Source organism: Papio anubis, chromosome 1, assembly GCF_008728515.1.
Source record: "Papio anubis isolate 15944 chromosome 1, Panubis1.0, whole genome shotgun sequence".
In the NCBI taxonomy this organism is placed as follows: domain Eukaryota; kingdom Metazoa; phylum Chordata; class Mammalia; order Primates; family Cercopithecidae; genus Papio; species Papio anubis.
In genome coordinates this window covers 18,336,471-18,354,536 of record NC_044976.1, presented here as the reverse complement: position 1 = coordinate 18,354,536, position 18,066 = coordinate 18,336,471, and the positions used below count along the sequence as shown (strand labels likewise).

At 50.2% G+C, this 18,066-nt stretch overlaps 1 protein-coding gene across 2 annotated transcripts; it reads left to right on the top strand.

Moving 5' to 3' along the window:
• On the top strand, nt 1-7,257 carry PLA2G2D (phospholipase A2 group IID). Of its 2 annotated transcripts, none has more exons than XM_021936814.2 (4): nt 1-106; nt 3,433-3,577; nt 4,297-4,403; nt 6,973-7,257. In XM_021936814.2, exons 1-4 carry the CDS (start codon nt 19-21, stop codon nt 7,041-7,043), a joined length of 411 nt encoding a protein of 136 aa, XP_021792506.2. In that variant the 5' UTR covers nt 1-18; the 3' UTR covers nt 7,044-7,257. The 2 variants fall into 2 exon arrangements, with proteins under 2 accessions (XP_021792506.2, XP_003891301.1); XM_003891252.4 differs by having other exon boundaries at nt 5,652-7,257.
• The last annotated feature ends 10,809 nt before the right edge of the window (nt 7,258-18,066 follow it).

Below are 18,066 nucleotides of genomic sequence, written 5' to 3'. Positions count from 1 at the left end.
TATAAGGGGGCAGCCCGCATGGCAAGAGACTTCCAGCAGCTGCCTCCACTGCTCTGTGCTGGGATCATGGAACTTGCCCTGCTGTGTGGGCTGGTGGTGATGGCTGGTGAGTTGCGGATGGGACTCAGGCTGGGAAGGGAAGGAGGGAGGACAGTGCACCCCTGTGCTCTCTTTCCTAGATTGGGGGGCTGCTGCTCTGATCCCCAGGACCCTGGACCCCACTCCCCAATCCTTCTGCCTCTCTGCAAAGAGCCTTCAGTGGCCGCCAGTCTCCTAGCATGGTAGCTTCAGCCAGAGAGCTCTGGGTGGCCAAGCTGCACTGCACGTCTCTGGACTGCTGTGAAGGTTCAAACTGGAAATCCAGAACTGGGGTCTGCTGGGCCCATGATGATGACGCTTTGGACACGGGTCACTTCACCCCTGCCTCTCCCACTGAATAAGAACAACCTGTGCAAATGCATAGCACTCCATGTTTTTAGAGCCGTTTCATGTTCATGCTCTTCCTTGAACCTGGGAAGAGGGTTCCCTGGACCTTCGGTGAAGGGTGGGGCAGTTTCCATTTGATCTTTTTTTTTTTTTTTTTTTTTTTTTTGAGACGGAGTCTTGCTCTGTGCCCCAGGCTGGAGTGCAGTGGCGCCATCTCGGCTCACTGCAAGCTCCGCCCCCCGGGTTCACGCCATTCTCTTGCCTCAGCCTCCTAAGTAGCTGGGACTACAGGCGCCCGCCACCACGCCCGGCTAGTTTTTTGTATTTGTTTTAGTAGAGACGGGGTTTCACGGTGTTAGCCAGGATGGTCTCCATCTCCTGACCTGTGATCCGCCCGCCTTGGCCTCCCAAAGTACTGGGATTACAGGCTTGAGCCACCGCGCTCGGCCAATCCATTTGATCTTAAGCAGACCAAATATAAAACGCAGTTGCTAGCAAATTGGCCTTTTTTGTCCTTAATCCAACTCAGAATTGTGATTTTGGAAAGGACTTGCATTTCAAAATATAGTTTTATATTATCTTGGGACTCCAAAATTCTCTAGAGGAACGTGTCTCCAGGATTACAGCAAAAACCATTAGGAAATTCGCAATCGAGCTGCAAAAATTCATCTCTCACATGTAAAGAGGGAAGACACTGTAGAGATCAAATATACAGATGAACCTGCAGTCAAATGCTGGCCCGGCCATCTCTTGGCAGTGTGACTAGCCAAATCGCCCCACCTTTCAATATCCTCATCTGTAAAATGGGCATAACCTGCTTGGTGGGACTGTTAGAAGGACTCTAATGAGAAAACAGATACTAAGTGTTGAGTAAGCGTAAATAATAGCTTCACACATGGCCCAGGCATGAAAGATGGCAGTGGTACCTCCTCCTGCCCACTGTACCCATCCCTTGGGAGAAGGAGCTTCATCCCCGTCAGTGGCAGCCAAGGGTGGGAAAAGCTACCCGGGCAAGAACTGCTGACAAGCGAAGCCAGTTCACCAACACCTCCCCAGCCACAGCTCCAGCCCTGCTTCTCGGGCTGGGTCCTCCTCACCTTAAAATTATGACAAGTAAGACCACCCGAAAGCATTCTGAATGTATTTCAAAGCTGAATGTATTTCTCACATGGCAAGAAAGAGCTGCATCATTCAGGCGTGAGTTCAGTTCATGTATTTCTGAGCCCAGATGGAAAGGGCTAGATTTAGGGGGAAAAAAAAAAAAAAAGAGGACAGAGATACCCTAAGAAAGGCAAGATTCTGAACGCGGGGCTTTGGTTGATCTGCAAGGTGGACTCTCTGTTTACAGTTGGGTTCCTTATCATGGAATCCAGGAATCTCTGATGGATTGTGTACCATTCCAGAGGGCCCGGGATCCTTCACCAGTGCAGCCAAAGCTTAGCAAAGCTTCTCTTGTACATGTCTTAACAGCTGGAGCCACCATGTCAAACAGGCATGGCAACATGGACTCCCACACATCAAGGGGACACACTGGGGACACAATGGCCCAGTCACTTTCAGTTGCAGCCCAAGGCCACCGCGTGTAGTCTCACTCTTTGTCCACTGCATGAGTCCCTCCCAACCACCCTTCCCACCCCAGCGGCCCCCAATGTGGGGCTCACCCACAGTGTACTATTGACTTCATTTGCCTGAGGTTGGGTGCAGGTTCCATAACTAGGCTCACTCGAAGATTGGCTGCCCAGCCCAGTCTCCCTGAGACTCTGGGCTCCAGCTGGACGTGTGTTGCCTGCATTCTCGAATCGTCTCTTAGAGTTGCACACAGGCACAGTTCCCTTCCTTTCTGTCATCTGTTTCTCCCAACCTCCCACTTGAATTCATGGACTTAATATATTTTATTTCTCCTAACTCAGCATAATGCATTCCTCTCTTCCAGTAAAATAAATTACCCTGACTATCAATTCTAACCAGCATTTATTAGAGTGAAATAAAATTATCCATGAAAAGTATTGATTTCTAAATCATGCTGCCTCCCAGGAGACCCACACACTCTCTTTATTACAGACTCAGATTTTTGTAGGAACTAGAGATAAGAAGGGTGCGTTGGGATTATTCTTCCTGTTGTGGAGTGGGAAATCAACGCCCAGAGACAGAGAATGAAACCAGACTGTTTTAAGTGATGAATTCTGGCTCCATTTACCAGCCGCTAAGACTTTGAGCAAGTTACTGAGCCTCAATCCGCTCATCTGTAAAATGGGGATTAAAAATAATATTCATTGTACCAATGTTGGTTTTAACAAGTGAATCACAAGTAAGATGATAACGTTTGAGGAAATTGACTGAGGGGTATACAGGAACTTTCTATCTTTGCAACTTTTCTGTACATCTAGAATTATTCCAAAATAAAAAGTTTATTTAACAGTAATTATCTAGCCAGATGGAGTCGAGAAATCAGTACACAAGAAGACCCATAGTAAGCACTCAGTAATTGTCATTTTTTTCCCTTGAGACAAAGTTTCACTCTGTTGCCCAGGCTGGAGTGCAGTAGTACAGTCTCGGCTCACTGCAGCCTCCACCTCCCTGAGCTAAGGTGACCCTCCCACCTCAGCCTCCCATGTAGCTGAGACGACAGGTGTCCACCACCACCCCCAGTTAATTTTTGTATTTTTTGTAGAGACAGGGTGTCACCATGTTTTCCAAGCTAGTCTCAAACTCCTGGGTTCAAGCAATCTGCCCACCTTGGCCTCTCAAAGCCAAGATCGTGCCACTGCATTCCAGCCTGGGCAACAGAGCGAGACTTTGTCTCCCAAAGTGCTGGGATTACAGGTGTGAGCCACTGTGCCTGGCCTGTCACTGTATTTTTAATAGCGGTAGTAGATGTCATTTTATTATCATCATTATTTGAGGTCACTCATTTGGTCTGGGCAGAGCAGAGTGCTGTCCTGTGCCCACTGGCGTGGCCCTGAAATTCATCTCCTCTCCTCTCCTGGTTGCTGGGCTGCTTGGCAGGTGTGATTCCAATCCAGGGCGGGATCCTGAACCTGAACAAGATGGTCAAGCAAGTGACTGGGAAAATGCCCCTTTTCTTCTACTGGCCCTACGGCTGTTACTGCGGACCAGGTGGCAGAGGCCAGCCCAAAGATGCCACGGACTGGTAACTCCTTTCCCAGGGATGGCAATCCTATCCTGCCCCCAACTCCAGGACTCTTCTTTTCTCTCCACCCACCTATTCATTTAGTTGAGTTGAATCCATTTTGTTGAGCATCTACTATGTGCTAGAAACTGCTGAGTGCCAATATGGTCCAAGCCCTCCTGCAGCTTGCCTTCCGGAAGGTTCCCCAGGGTCCCTGAAGGCCAGACACCCCCTTGCACTCCCATCCCCTACTCTAGTGGCAATGCCCACGTTCACTCCCCACTGCAATGGACAATGGTTTTAAAGCCCCGCCACCAACCGCCTTTTTTGCCGTTATCTCATTTGATCTTCATAACCACCCTGGGAGTCAGCTAGAGGAGCGGTGAGAGCCATCCAGGCCTGGGGACACTGCCCCGATCTGCCACTTACAGGCTGTGTGACCTTGGGCAAGTGTCTTGACCTCCCCGAGTCTCAGTTTCTTCATCTCTGAAGAGGGGGTAATATGAGTACCTCCATCCCATGGTGGTTTTAAGGATTAAGAGAGAATGCATAGATAAAGCAAGTGTCTGGCACGTAGGAATTGCTCAAAAAATGTTAGTCATCATGATCTTAAGGAAGACTGCAGCCCTGCAGGCCTTGACTCTTCCCAGGTGGGGACACGGGTTCTTCTCCGGTGGGGGAGCAGCCAGAGACCCCAGTAGGCCGGGGACCCATGCAGCTGTGTACCCCGTCTGCTGCAGGTGCTGCCAGACCCATGACTGCTGCTACGACCACCTGAAGACCCACGGATGCTGCGTCCACACGGACCATTACAGATACAGCTTTTCCCAGGGGGACATCCACTGCTGTGAGTACCCAGACCTCAGGGCTGGAGCTGGAGACCCCAGGAAGCGAGTTCTGGCCCCCACTGCCTTCACAGTACAGCTACTTGACCTCTCTGTTTTTTTACGTGGGCCCACTGGCTGCAGTTGGGCTGTGAAGAGGCAAGAATGGGTACGGTGGTATGGAGAGGGCCCATGGGAGGTTTGACCCCTTTAGCACTTGGAATTCAGGCCCACTACCAACCAGCTTGGTGACCACATTGCTTAACCTCCCTGAACCTCAGTATCATCATCTGTAATCTACCCCCATTAAGTTATTGCAAGAACTAAAATGAGACAGACAGAATGGGCCTCACAGGATGCTTGCCACAATAAATTACACAGGGCTACCGATTGGCTATTCCTTTCTTCATCACCACATGGAATCACTCGGGCAGCCTGTCGAAGATCAGCAAAACCCTGATTATCTCCATTGTACAGACCAGGAAACCAAAACTACAGTGGGGAAGTGTCTGCCTCCAATTGACAGAGCCTGGGCTGGAACCCAGGGCACCTGGCCCCTGCATCCTTTCCAGCATCACAAGCATAGAAATGTAGCAGGTCCTCAGGGCTAGGAATCGAAAGGTTTCATCACAGCAGCCACTGTTCATTGAGGGCTTCATAATAATAGTAACAATAATATCCAACATTTATTGAGCACTTACTATAGGCTAAGTGCCTTGTCTTCTTACTTTAACTCTCATAGCAGCCCCCTAGGCAGCTCTTACTATTATCCCCACTGCACAGATAATGAAACTGTGATCCCTCCTGCATGGAGTCTTTGCATAGACTGTTACCACCCCCACTCCCCAACCGCAGCTTCCTCCAGGAAGAGCAGACCCTTCTGATCTCAGCTCAAAAGGCTCTTCCACCCTGTTTTCTGATCTCCTAGCCCTGCGTGGCTCCTCACTTTCACTTTGCATAGTTGTTTATTCCTCCCTGTGATGCTCTAACACCTGCCCCCTCCCATGTCCCTGTCATTAAGTCCTCTCCTGCCAAGACACGGTAGGTGCTCAATAATTATTTAATGAATGGGTGGATAAATAATTGAAGGTGCAATGGCACACAGGGAGGTCATGGTATGTGGCCAAGGTCATGCAGCTAGAATCGAGGCTGCTGGCACCGGTACCTCCACGACTGAGTAGGAACTGCACTGCCTTCAGAGGCTGCTAGACCCATACCTGGCTCTGTCTTGGGAAAGGACAGACACAGAGCTCCCACTCCTCCGCCCACAGCTGACAAGGGAAGCTGGTGTGAGCAGCAGCTGTGTGCCTGTGACAAGGAGGTGGCCTTCTGCCTGAAGCGTAACCTGGACACCTACAAGAAGCGACTGCGTTTCTACTGGCGGCCCCGCTGCCAGGGACAGACCCCTGGGTGCTAAAGCCCATACCCTCTACCCTGTTCCTCAGCATGGAGCTCCGGCATGCCCGCATCAGTATCTAACCTGAACCAGCCTGGCTTTTCAAACACTCCGTGGGGAGGTAGTCCCAGCCTCCCCCGGAACCCCCTACCAGTGCCTTCTAACCTTCTGAAGCTTTCCGAATCCTCCCAGTTGAGGCAGCAGCTGTGTCCTCTGGGGTGGATGGGAATCTTGGGAGAAGCCCAAGCAAGGGAGCCCTCAGAGATGGTGTTTGGACCAAAGCATCGGGATAGGGGGAGAGGTCTGCCGCTGTCCCCCACCTGCTGTCTCCCCGGTCCTTTCTCACCCCCTCCGGTATAGTCTCGGAGCTACAACCGGAGCAGCCACTTTAAAGGGCAATATTGATTTTTCTGTCCATGTGACTCTCTCTTAAAATCTCAAGGCCCTCCACTGTCCTAAGATAAAGCCTCTCATAGGCGTTGGGGACCCAGCACTGTCCGGCCGTGTGACCCTCTCCCCAGGCAAGCTCTGAAGTCCCTGCAGGTGGAGGCCATGCCTGTCTTAAACTCAGTTGCATCCCTGGTGCCCAAAGCAACACTCAGAACCAAGGAGCTCCATAAATCCCTCTTGGGTGAAGCGCTAGACAAAGCTGCCAGTTCATATGGCTCCGGGCACCAGAGCCTTGAGTACTTTCTCCTGACTCCAGGCATCGGCTCAGGGTGAATGACAAGGGGCTACTGAATGGCTATTACTTTCATCACGACTGATCCCCACCTCCTCGGGGTCAAAGGGCTACTTTCTGGAAGTCTCCCTGGGCTTACTCCTCCTCCCTGACTGCAAGGCTCACTCTCTCCTCCAAGCTCCCACAATGCTTCACGGCTCTGCCGCTTACCAAGCTTGGCCTACAGTGGCAAAGGGAACTTCTCTGATCTCCCCCAACGAAACTGGAGCCCTGAAGGATGGAGGCCATGTCTGTACCATCTCTGTTTCCCCTGTTTCCCCACATACTGGGTGCTCAATTCATGCCTGTGAATGGAGCAAGCCCATAATGGATACACAGAAGTTGCAGCAGATGGTGTGGGTACCCCACCCAGATCCCCTCCAGGCCCAAGGCCCCTCTCCCTGAGTGAGGCCAGGTGTTGGCAGCCAACTGCTCCAATCTGCCTCCTTCTCTTAAATATTGCCCTGGTCTACAGGGAGCTGCCTGCCCGCCGCCCCACCTCCCCCACCAAGAGGCCACCTGTCACTCATGGCCAGGAGAGTCTGACACTATGGAGGGTACAACTGCCAGCTCCCCTGCCTCTGTGCAGGATTGTCTGGGCGGAACGACACTCTCGAATTCCTCCTGGGATCGGGCTGAGGCCAGGCCTTTCCTGGAACCACCTCTCTGCTTGGTCGGACCCCATGGCCTATTCAGTTTTCCTGGTTCCCTCACAGGTTTCTCCAGAAAGTACTCCCTCAGTAAAGCGTTTGCACAAGAATCCTTGTCTAAGGCTCTGCTTCTAAGGAAAGAGACTGAAGAGGGACAACTTTTTCCTGTGAGAATTCCCAATCTGCCATTTGTGTGTGGTTAGCTGTTTCCAGCCAGGGGGCTGAGGCACCTGCCTTCACCCACACTCTGGGCCGGTGGCACCACCTGTGCCTCAGCTGACTGAGCAGTTCTGAGATGTGGTGACTCATGTGAGGTGGTGTCATAGGAATGAAGGACTGTGGGCACCGGGTTCAAATTCCAGTTCTACGCACCACTCTGTGTGGGGATACCCGTGGAGGCAGCTGTGCCTGTGTGGGGGAACAGGGTAGGGAAATCTCCGTACCTTCTCAATTTTGCTGTGAACCTAAAACTGCCGTATAAAGTCTAGGCCGGGCATGATGGCTCATGCCTGTAATCCCAGCACTTAGGGAGGCTGAGGCAGGGGGATCACCTGAGGTCAGGAGTTCAAGACCAGCCTTCCCAACATGGCAAAACCTTGTCTCTACTAAAAATACAAAAATTAGCCAGGCTTCATGGCGGGCTCCTGTAATCCCAGCTACTCGGGAGACTGAGGCAGGAGAATCACTTGAACCCGGGAGGCAGAGGTTGCAGTGAGCCAAGATCGCAACACTGCATTCCAGCCTGGGCAACAGAGTGACACTGTGTTTCAAAAAATAAAATAAAATAAAAAGTCTAAGTTTAAAAAAAAATTTCACTTATATCAGTGACTAACCATGTACCTTACAGGAGTCAACATTCTCTGCTTGTAAAGTGTAAATGAAAATAAGAAGAGACCAACCTGGGCAACATAGACCTCATCTCTACAAAAAATATGAATTTTTGTTGTTGTTGTTGTTGTTGTTGTTGAGACAGGGTCTTGCTCTGTTGCCCAGGCTGGAATGCAGCAGCACGATCGTGGCTCACGGCAGCCTCGACCTCCATGGCTCCAGTGATCCTCCTGCCCCAGCCTCCTGAGTAGCCAGGCACCCGAACGCCTGGGTAATTTGTGTATTTTTTGTAGAGATGGAGCCTCACTATGTTGCCTAGGCTGGCCTCAAATTCCTGGGCTTAAGTGATCCTCCTGCCTTGGCCTCCCAACGTGTTGGCATTATAGTCTTGAGGCACTGCACTCGACTGAAAATTTTTTAAAAAGAAGAAAATAAGAAGGTGTTTGTGTTTGAATTAAATAAGATTAGTGTAGATTAAATTCTTAGCACAGCAGGCACCTGGCACAGGGTGTTAACTTTAAATGTTAATGGCATGGTTACTGTTGTTATTTCGTAGTGACCAGATCTAAAGTCACCCCCAAGAGAAATCAGGAGGAGAAAGTGTCCTCCTCCTTCCCCACCAAGTCTTCTCCCAGGGACATTGGATGCATAATGTCCATTTATTCAAGAGACTCCATCGGGAGCTGACGACTCTTATTGGTTTACCAAATTTGGCCCAATAGCTCCCTATGGCTTTGCAGTAACATCTCTCTTAATATTAATGTGGGCTGACTTAGCCATTAGGATCCCCATTTCATAATTAAGGATCCTCCTGAGGTCCCACAACCCGAGAAAGGCAGAGCCACAGCTTCACCCCAGCCTCTTCTGGCTCCACTCCCTCGCCACATCACGTTTGTATTGGTTAAGAAGCTTCCAGCTAAAAACTGTGACTCAGTGGGCTGAAACAATGCGGGCATTTATGATCTCACATGATGAGACGATCAGAGAGGAGGTGGTTCCAAGTCTGGCTCTTCAGCGCTTGATATCATCAGGGCCTGATTTCCTTCCTGCTCCTGGCAAGCCACCCTCTGTGTGTTGGCTTTGCCCTCTGGGTGACTCCCCTCACAGCTCCAAGCTGGCAACCATGATGCCAGCCTGCAGGGCGGGATGTGACAGCATCCAGCCAAGGAGACGCTGTGTCTTCCTCTCTTCCTGTGTCTTCTTTTTCTTTTTTCTTTTTTTTTTTTTTTTGAGACGGAGTCTCGCTCTGTCGCCCAGGCTGGAGTGCAGTGGCGCAGTCTCAGCTCACTGCAAGCTCCGCCTCCAGGGTTCACGCCATTCTCCTGCCTCAGCCTCCCGAGTAGCTGGGACTACAGGCGCCCACCACCACGCCCGGCTAATTTTTTTTGTATTTTTAGTAGAGATGGGGTTTCACCGTGTTAGCCAGGATGATCTCAATCTCCTGACCTCATGATCCGCCTGCCTCGGCCTCCCAAAGTGCTGGGACTGCACCCAGCCCCCTGTGTCCTTTTAATAAGTCCCCCAGCACCACCCAGCAGACTTCCCTGCAGGACAGGCTCCCCTAACCCAGAGGTTACCCAAGACAGTGGGATGAGACTGCTTGGTTTAGATTCCTTAGGATTTATTTACCCCCAAGAGGGAACAGGATCAGTGTCCCTGAGGGGTTGGGTAGCTGATGAAATTTGTGTTGGGTGAGCAAGCCTGGAGCCAGGGACTGCAACCCGCTCTCACTTTGGCCAGGAGCTGAGCTGTGCCTGGGGTGCTCCCATTTCTGACCACCTTATCACCAGGGCAGGCTTGATATGTAGTAGGTGATCAATAGGGATTTGTTGAACAAATAAATGAATTATGAAAGAATGAATGAATGAATGAGTGAATGAACCTCAGACTGGCAAAAACATGGGATTTATTTAGATTAGGAGGCTAGATGCACAGGTGGGGCCTCAGGCAGCAGGACTTGGAATGTCCCATGCTGCAAGTTCTTGTCCTGGACCAGCGTTCAATGATTGAAACTGGACGAGAGGCAGCAAGGAAGGAGTGATTCCCAGGGGAGCCTCGGTTCTCCACCCACCCCTCTCAGTGCTCCTGGATGGCAGAGGCAGCTACTGTGCTTCCTGTTCCCTCTGAGGTTAGACTCTGCCCAGTGTGGGAGGTGGAGTGGACACTGAACACCTGTGGTGCCCATTCACCCCTCCTCTTACCTACCTTGAGGCGCTGGTACTGTTACCGCATTTGACAGCTGTAGAAACTGAAACTCCAAGGGTGAGTCACTGGCTGATAAGTGGCAGGGTTGGGATTCGAACCCAGGTATCTCTGGCTCCAGGGCCATGTCCCACTCTACCTCCTAGCCACACCCAGGGACTACCAGGTGGGGGTGACATGTGTCAAAGGCAGAAACCTACCCATTGGTGGGTACAAGCCTCAGGCCACCTGGGATGCAGGGTTCCACCTCCAGGGGGCCCAGCGCAGGAAAAAGTGACAGGGACGACTTCTCCAAGGCCCTGCCTGTCTTTCCAGCTGAATCCTGCTTCCAAATGCCCATGTTCCTTCCCCACATCCTCGCCTTGCTGTGATGTGCAGGAGGGGCTGGGCTCCTGCCACCCCCTGGCCACCCTATCTCAGTGTCCCCTTGAGGAGGACTGGGGGGCATTCACACTTGGGGTTCCTGACTGAGCTCAGCCAGAGGGTCATCCTGACCTCAGAGCACCGGGGCAGCTGAATAGCCCATGTCTCCCACTGGGTGACCTGGCTTGTTCTCTAGAGCTCAGAGTCCCATATATATATATATATATATACACACACACACACATACACACACCCATATGTATATTTTATATATATATATATATTTTAATTTAAAATAAAGAAGAGATTTTTAAAGCAGTTTGTAAAAGTTCAAAGCAAACAGGTTGATTGTCCTTTCAGTTTTGTGTTTTCAAACATTCTTGGCCTTCGTTGGGGAAAGCCTTCCTCGTCTTTGGAAAGATGGGTTTCACCAGAGCGAATCAAAGCCTCTCCTCAACGAAGTTTCAGTTCTCGCCCTGTTTAATTTCTGTTGCTTTCGATGGTTTGCTCACCATTCTTCACTAACAGCTCCGCCATAGAGGCGACGACAGGAAAGATCATTAACATTCTCAGCATCAACAATGCCATGACGCTTCGCTGTTGACGAATGAATGAATGAATGGGATTGATAGGAGGCCAGCTGGCTACTTCCTCAGTTGCAGATTCTTGGGCCTGTGGCTTTGTTACAAGAAAGGTCCGGACTCCAGACTCCAAGAGAGGTTCTGGGACCACCAAAGAAGAAATTCAGGCAGACTCCACAGAGGAAAGTGAAATCAAGTTTATTAAAAAATAAAGGAATAAAAGAATGGCTACCTATAGGCAGAGCAGCCCGAGGCTGCTGGCTGCCCATTTTTATGAAGTTATTTTTATGATATGTTAATACAGGCTTCTTCATGCCCTTTTAGACCCATATAGGGAACTTCCTGATGTCGCCATGGTAAACTGTCAGGGTGCTCGTGGGAGGTAGTGAGGACGGCCAGAGGTCACTCTCGTACGCTTTAGTTTTGGTGGGTTTGGCCGCTTGACTGCAACCTGTTTTTATCAGCAAGGTCTTTGTGACTGTATGTTGTAGCTTCTGATCTCCTGTTCCATTCTCCCAGACTCCCAGAACACCCAAGACCTAAATGCAGCCCAGTTATTTCTTCCCCAGCTTCTGTTCAAGATGGAGTTGCTCTGTTCACACACCTCTCACAGCTTTACTTCTTCAGATTCTTAATTTGTGATTAGTAAAAAATTAACCCATAACGCTTCTTACCCTCGAAGGGGAATTTTTGACCAAACCCTCATCTCTTTCCTACTGAGAACCTCCTACCAGGGAGAAGGTTGGGACAGGGTAGAAGGGGTGGGTGGGCAGGTAGGAAAGGCAGGGACGTTCTATCACCTCCCAGTCCTTCTCTCAGGATGATCAGAAATTAGCCCTTCATCCTCTGCCAGGAACACTCCCCCTAATTTCAGGAGGCCATTGAAGTGGGGTCAAAGTGCAGTCTGCTGGTGAGCTGCCTCTGCCGGAGCCCCTTCCAGGAGCCAGGGCTGGGCTGGGCTGAGAGGAAGCTGAGGCTGTCCCTGTTCCTTCCTCAAGGATTCAGCCCTGAGATGATGCAGCAGTTGGCCCTGGCCCTGCGGTGAGCATCCCTCCCTGCCCCAAACACCAGCCCAGGAACTGCAGAGCAGAAGGAAGGGAGGGAAATTCAGCCATAGTGGCTTCCGGTTTCCTGAGAGGGAACGGGAAAATGCCAATTTCTGGGTTCCCCTGTGCTAAGAACCTTATATACATTTTCTCACTTACACTTACACTTCATTCTGCATGACCCAGCAAGGTGGGTATGACTTTTTTAAAAACTTAGGTGGGTATGATTGGCCGCATAGTACAGATGAGGACACAGGTTCTGATGAGTTAAACTTCTTGCCTGCGGTAACTCACTCATGGAGAAGTGGTGGAGGCCACTTTGGGAGGCCAAGGCAGGCGGATCGCTTGAGGTCAGGAGTTCAAGACCAGCCTGACCAACATGGTGAAACCCCATTTCTACTGAAAATACAAAAATTAGCTGGGCGTGGTAGCACCTGCCTGTAATCCCAGCTACTTGGGAGGTTGAGACAGGAAAAGTGCTTGAACCAGGGAGGCAGAGGTTGCAGTGAGCCAAGATTGCACCACTGCACTCCAGCCTGAGTGACAGAGCAAAAGTCGGTGCCCCCCCCCACCCACCCCCTGCCCCCAAAAAGAAGTGGTGGAGGCTGGGCAAAAGTAAGCAAAAGCCGTGTTAAGCCCGGGGTCCTGGTGCGACCCTCACCACCCCAGGTAGTGTGCTCCCTATGCTAGAACTGTAATAAGTCTGTTGCCTGGTGCACACAGCAAGTTAATACGCTGAGATACCAGGTTGCAGCAGAGAAGGAGGTTTAAACTTAGGGTCATCGGCCGGGCGCGGTGGCTCACGCCTGTAATCCCAGCACTTTGGGAGGCCGAGGCGGGCGGATCACGAGGTCAGGAGATCGAGACCATCCTGGCTAACACGGTGAAACCCCGTCTCTACTAAAAATGCAAAAAATTAGCCGGGTGAAGCGGCGGGCGCCTGTAGTCCCAGCTACTCTGGAGGCTGACGCAGGAGAATGGCGTGAACCCGGGAGGCGGAGCTTGCAGTGAGCCGAGATCGCGCCATTGCACTCCAGCCTGGGCGACTAAGCGAGACTCTGTCTCAAAAAACAAAAAACAAAACAAAACAAAAAAACCCCGAAAACTTAGGGTCACCAAACAAGGAGACGGGAGAGAACCTTAAATCCATCTCCCTGAGGAGTTTGGGGCTGGGGTTTTTAAGGGTTTTGGAGTGGGATGAAGTGTGGAGATCACTGAATGGTGGAAGAGTGCAGGGTGATGTCACAGGACCCGGAGAGGAAGAACACGCATTCTCATGCCGATCTCGTTCCTCTGTGAGAGGCTTCAAGCTGGTGGCTGGAATTTGGGGTTTGAAAAGCACCCTAAGCAATCCTTAAACAAGTCGATCTTGTGATTCTAATGTCAGAAATCCTATCTATAGGAACAATGGAAATACAAATCAATTGTAGTGTCAGGAATCTTATCTATAGTAACACGAGATGAAAGTGGGTCAGTATCTAGTGCTTTGTGACTTTTAGCAACATGGAAGTGAGCCAACATGCAGCCTGATTAATGCTTCGTTATCACCATATTTCTGTCCAGAATTCTTGAGGATGGCTTCAAAAGCAGCAGGTCTGAAACTTTATGGCAGACAAAAATCACCCAGGGGAGCAAGTTTAAAATGCAGGTTCTCTGGGCCCCACACCCCTACAGTATGATTCTGTAGGTCTAGGATGGAGCCAAGGAACCTGTAGTTTGTAAACTGAAAAGAAAATTCTAAGGCCTGAGAAGTAAAACTGTGAGAGGTGTGTGAACCAGAGCAACTCCATCTTGAACAGAAGCTGGGGAAAATAAGGCTGAAACCTACTGGGCTGCATTCCCAGATGCTTAAGGTGTTCTAAGTCACAGAATGGAGATGAGGTCAGCACAACATACAAGTCAATGTAAGACCTTGCTGATAAAACAGGCTGCAGTAAAGAAGCCGCCAAACCCAATTCAAATCCAAAGCTGCCACCATGACCTCTGGTCATCCTCACTGCTACACCTCCCACGAAAGCACCCTGGACAGTTTACAAATGCCACGGCGACATTGCAAGCTCCTCTATATGGTCTAAAAGGGGAGGCATGGAAGAAACCACCCCTTTGTTTAACATATATCATCAAAAATAACCATAAAATATAACCAGCAGCCCCTCGCTGCTCTGCCTATGAGTGTTTACATTCTTTATTCCTTATTTTTAATAAAACTGATTTCACTTCTCTATGGAGTCACCCTCTGAATTCTTCTTGGAGATCCTGGTGAACCCTGTCTTGGGTCTAGATCCTAACTTCTTGGTAACAAACCACAGTCTAGTGTTGGTCACACAGCTGGGAAGTACTAGCTGAAAGAAATAGGAGGAGCCTCCCTATCAATCCCCATTCATTCATTCATTCATTCAACAGAAACGTCCTATGCCCCCAGCATTGTTCTTGATGCTGGGAATGTTGTGGTCTTTCCTGTGTCCAACGCAGTCATATTCTTGCCGACTGTTGGGTGAGAGAAATGAATTGCTGAAGGCTGATTAAGAAAACCATCAGAAAGTGTACAGCAGAGAATTAAAACAGAGCAGGGAGACTGGGAGTAACCAAGGGTGAGCAGTGGTTGCTTTCGGTCGGGAGGGCAGGGACATTTTTTCGGAGGGAGAAGCAGTTCAGCTGAGCTCTGGGTGAAGAAGGAGCCCATCTTGCCAAGACCCAGAGGAGGCTTCCCCCAGCAGAGGCCCCAAGGTGGACAGGGTTTGGCCAGGAACCAAAAACTGAAAGGGACCAGAGAGGAATCCTCAGCCTGCCTTCTCTGACCTTGCTTTGAGCTTTTACAAACTGCTTTAAAAATCTCTTCTTTATTTTAAATTAAAAAAAAAAATACACACACACACACACACACACACACACACACAGGGGACTCTGAGCTCTAGAGAACAAGCCAGGTCACCCAGTGGGAGACATGGGCTATTCAGCTGCCCTGGTGCCCTGAGGTCAGGATGACCCTCTGGCTGAGCTCAGTCAGGAACCCCAAGTGTGAATGCCCCCCAGTCCTTCTCAAGAGGACACTGAGATAGGGTGGCCAGGGGGTGGCAGGAGCCCAGCCCCTCCTGCACATCACAGCAAGGTGAGGATGTGGGGAAGGAACATGGGCATTTGGAGCAGGATTCAGCTGGAAAGACAGGCAGGGCCTTGGAGAAGTCGTCCCTGTCACTTTTTCCTGCGCTGGGCCCCCTGGAGGTGGAACCCTGCATCCCAGGTGGCCTGAGGCTTGTACCCACCAATGGGTAGGTTTCTGCCTTTGACACACCCCCACCTGGTAGTCCCTGGGTGTGGCTAGGAGGTAGAGGGGACATGGCCCTAAGCTGGTACCTGGGTTCGAATCCCAACCCGCCACCATCAGCCAGTGACTCACCCTTGGAGTTTCAGTTTCTACAGCTGTCAAACGTGGTAACAGCAACATGTCAAGGCAGGTAAGAGGAGGGGTGAATGGGCACCCACAGGTGTTCAGTGGGTCCACTCCACCTCCTGCACACTGGCAGAGTCTAACCTCAGAGGGAAACAGCTACTGTAGCTGCCCTCATCCAGGGAGCACTGAGACGGGGCGGGAGTGGAGAACCGGTGGAATCCTCACTCCCTTCCTTGCTGCTCTCGCCCAGTTCAAACTAGCTGAACGCTGGTCCACAGGGACAAGCAAGAACTTGGCAGCACATTCCAAGTCCTTGCTGCCTGAGTCTCCACCCAGCATCTAGCCTCCCAATCTAAATAAATCCCATGTTTGCTTAAACTAGTTCATTCACCATTCATTCATTCATTCTTTCATAATTCATTTATTTGTTCAACAAACTCCCTATTGATCACCTACTACATATCAAGCCTGCCCTGGTGATAAGGTGGTCAGAAATGGGAGCACCCCAGGCACAGCTCAGCCCCCGGCCAAAGTGAGAGCGGGTGACAGTCCCTGGCTCCGGGCTTGCTCACCCAACACAAATTTCATCAGCTACCCAACCCCTCAGGGACATTGATCCTGTTCCCTCTTGGGGGTAAATAAATCCTAAGGAATCTAAACCAAGCAGGCTCATCTATTGTCTTGGGTAACCTCTGGGTTAGGGGAGCCTGTCCTGCAGGGAAGTCTGCTGGGTGGTGCTGGGGGACTTATTAAAAGGACACAGGGGGCTGGGTGCAGTGGCTCACATCTGTAATCCTAGCACTTTGGGAGGCCGAGGCAGGCGGATCACGAGGTCAGGAGATCGAGACCATACTGTGGACCTCGTCCTCTCAGCCAGGGGCTTTCCAAAGTTAACCTGAAAAACTATTTTCAGGCCATGATGGGAAGGAGAAGCCAGACATGCCTCATTAAACCCTCCTCCCTTTTGGAATTGCTCATAAGACAGACTCTATTAAGCCTGATAACAAACATTTACAATCTGTTAACTTCAATGCCTGCTATCTGGAGGCTTCATCTACATGATAAAACCTTGGTCTCTACAACCCCTTGTCATCACCCAGATGTTCCTTTTTATTGATAATAACTTTTTCAACCAATTGCTAATCAGAAAATCTTTGAATCTGCCTATGACTTGGAAGCCTCTGTTATAAGAAAGGGGTCCAGATCCAGACCCTAAAAGAGGGTTCTTGGATCTCATGCAAGAAGGAATTCAGGGTGAGTCCACAGAGTAAAGTGAAAGTAAGTTTATTAAAAAAGTAAAGGAATAAAAGAATGGCTACTCCATAGACAGAGCAGCCCCAAGGACTGCTGGTTGCCACTTTTATGGTTACTTCTTTATGATAGGCTAAACAAGCAGTGGATTATGTATGCCTCTCCTTTTGAGACCATATAGGGTAACTTCCTGATGTTGCCATGGCATTTGTAAACTGTCATGGTGCTGGTGGGAGTGTAGCACTGAGGGACAACCAGAGGCCACTTTTGTAGCCATTTTGCATTTGGTGGATTTTAGCTGGCTTCTTTACTGCAAACTGTTTTATTAGCAAGGTCTTTATGTCCCGTATCTTGTGCCTATCTCCTGTCTCATCCTGTGACTTAGAATGCCTTAGCTGTCTAGGAATGCAGCCCGGTGGGTCTCAGCCTCATTTTACCCAGCCCTCGTTCAAGATGGAGTTGGTCTTGTTCTAATGCCTCTGACACCTCCACTTCCAGTTGTCCCGCCTTTCCAGACCGAACCAATACACATCTTACGTGTATTGACTGATGTCTTATGTCTCCCTAAAATGTATAAAACCAAGCCATACTCCCACCACCTTTGGCGCATGTTCTCAGGATCTCCTGAGGGCTCTGTCATGGGCCACCAGTCATTCATGTTTGGCTCAGAATAAATCCTTCAAATATTTTGCAGAGTTTGACTGTTTTGGTAGCCAATTTTTAAATTTTATTATTATTATTATTATTATTATTATTATTTAGAGACAGAATCTCCCTCTGTCACCCAGGCTGGAGTGCAATGGCGCGATCTCGGCTCACTGCAAGCTCCGCCTCCTGGGTTCACCTACCATTCTCCTGCCTCAGCCTCCTGAGTAGCTGGGACTACAGGCGCCTGCCACCATGCCCGGCTAATTTTTGTATTTTTAGTAGAGACAGGGTTTCACCGTGTTAGCTAGGATTGTCTCGATCTCCTGACCTCGTGATCTGCCCACTTTGGCCTCCCAAAGTGCTGGGATTACAGGCGTAAGCCACTGTACCCGGCCTTGGTTGACAATTTTTAACAAGTGCTTCCCAAGATCCGGATGTACCTGGCCAGGGATTACATGCTGAAAGGCGTGTAGGCCCCCACTCCTCTATCACCCCCACTACCCCCACTTCCCCTACTCACAGCACCTGGAGCAGACAGAGATCTGTCTCCATTGCCAACCCAGTGACGGAGCAGCTGTTCACACCAAGGTTTGTCCACCCTGTGTAGAC

What these genes read in the sequence shown, in the direction of transcription:
- PLA2G2D (XM_003891252.4), top strand. Translation starts at nt 19, where the DNA reads ATGGCAAGAGACTTCCAGCAGCTGCCTCCACTGCTCTGTGCTGGGATC. An exon ending in CCCAAAGATGCCACGGACTG is followed by an intron (nt 3,578 to 4,296) that starts GTAACTCCTTTC and finishes CGTCTGCTGCAG; the next exon opens with GTGCTGCCAGACCCATGACT. An exon ending in CCAGGGGGACATCCACTGCT is followed by an intron (nt 4,404 to 5,651) that starts GTGAGTACCCAG and finishes CTCCGCCCACAG; the next exon opens with CTGACAAGGGAAGCTGGTGT.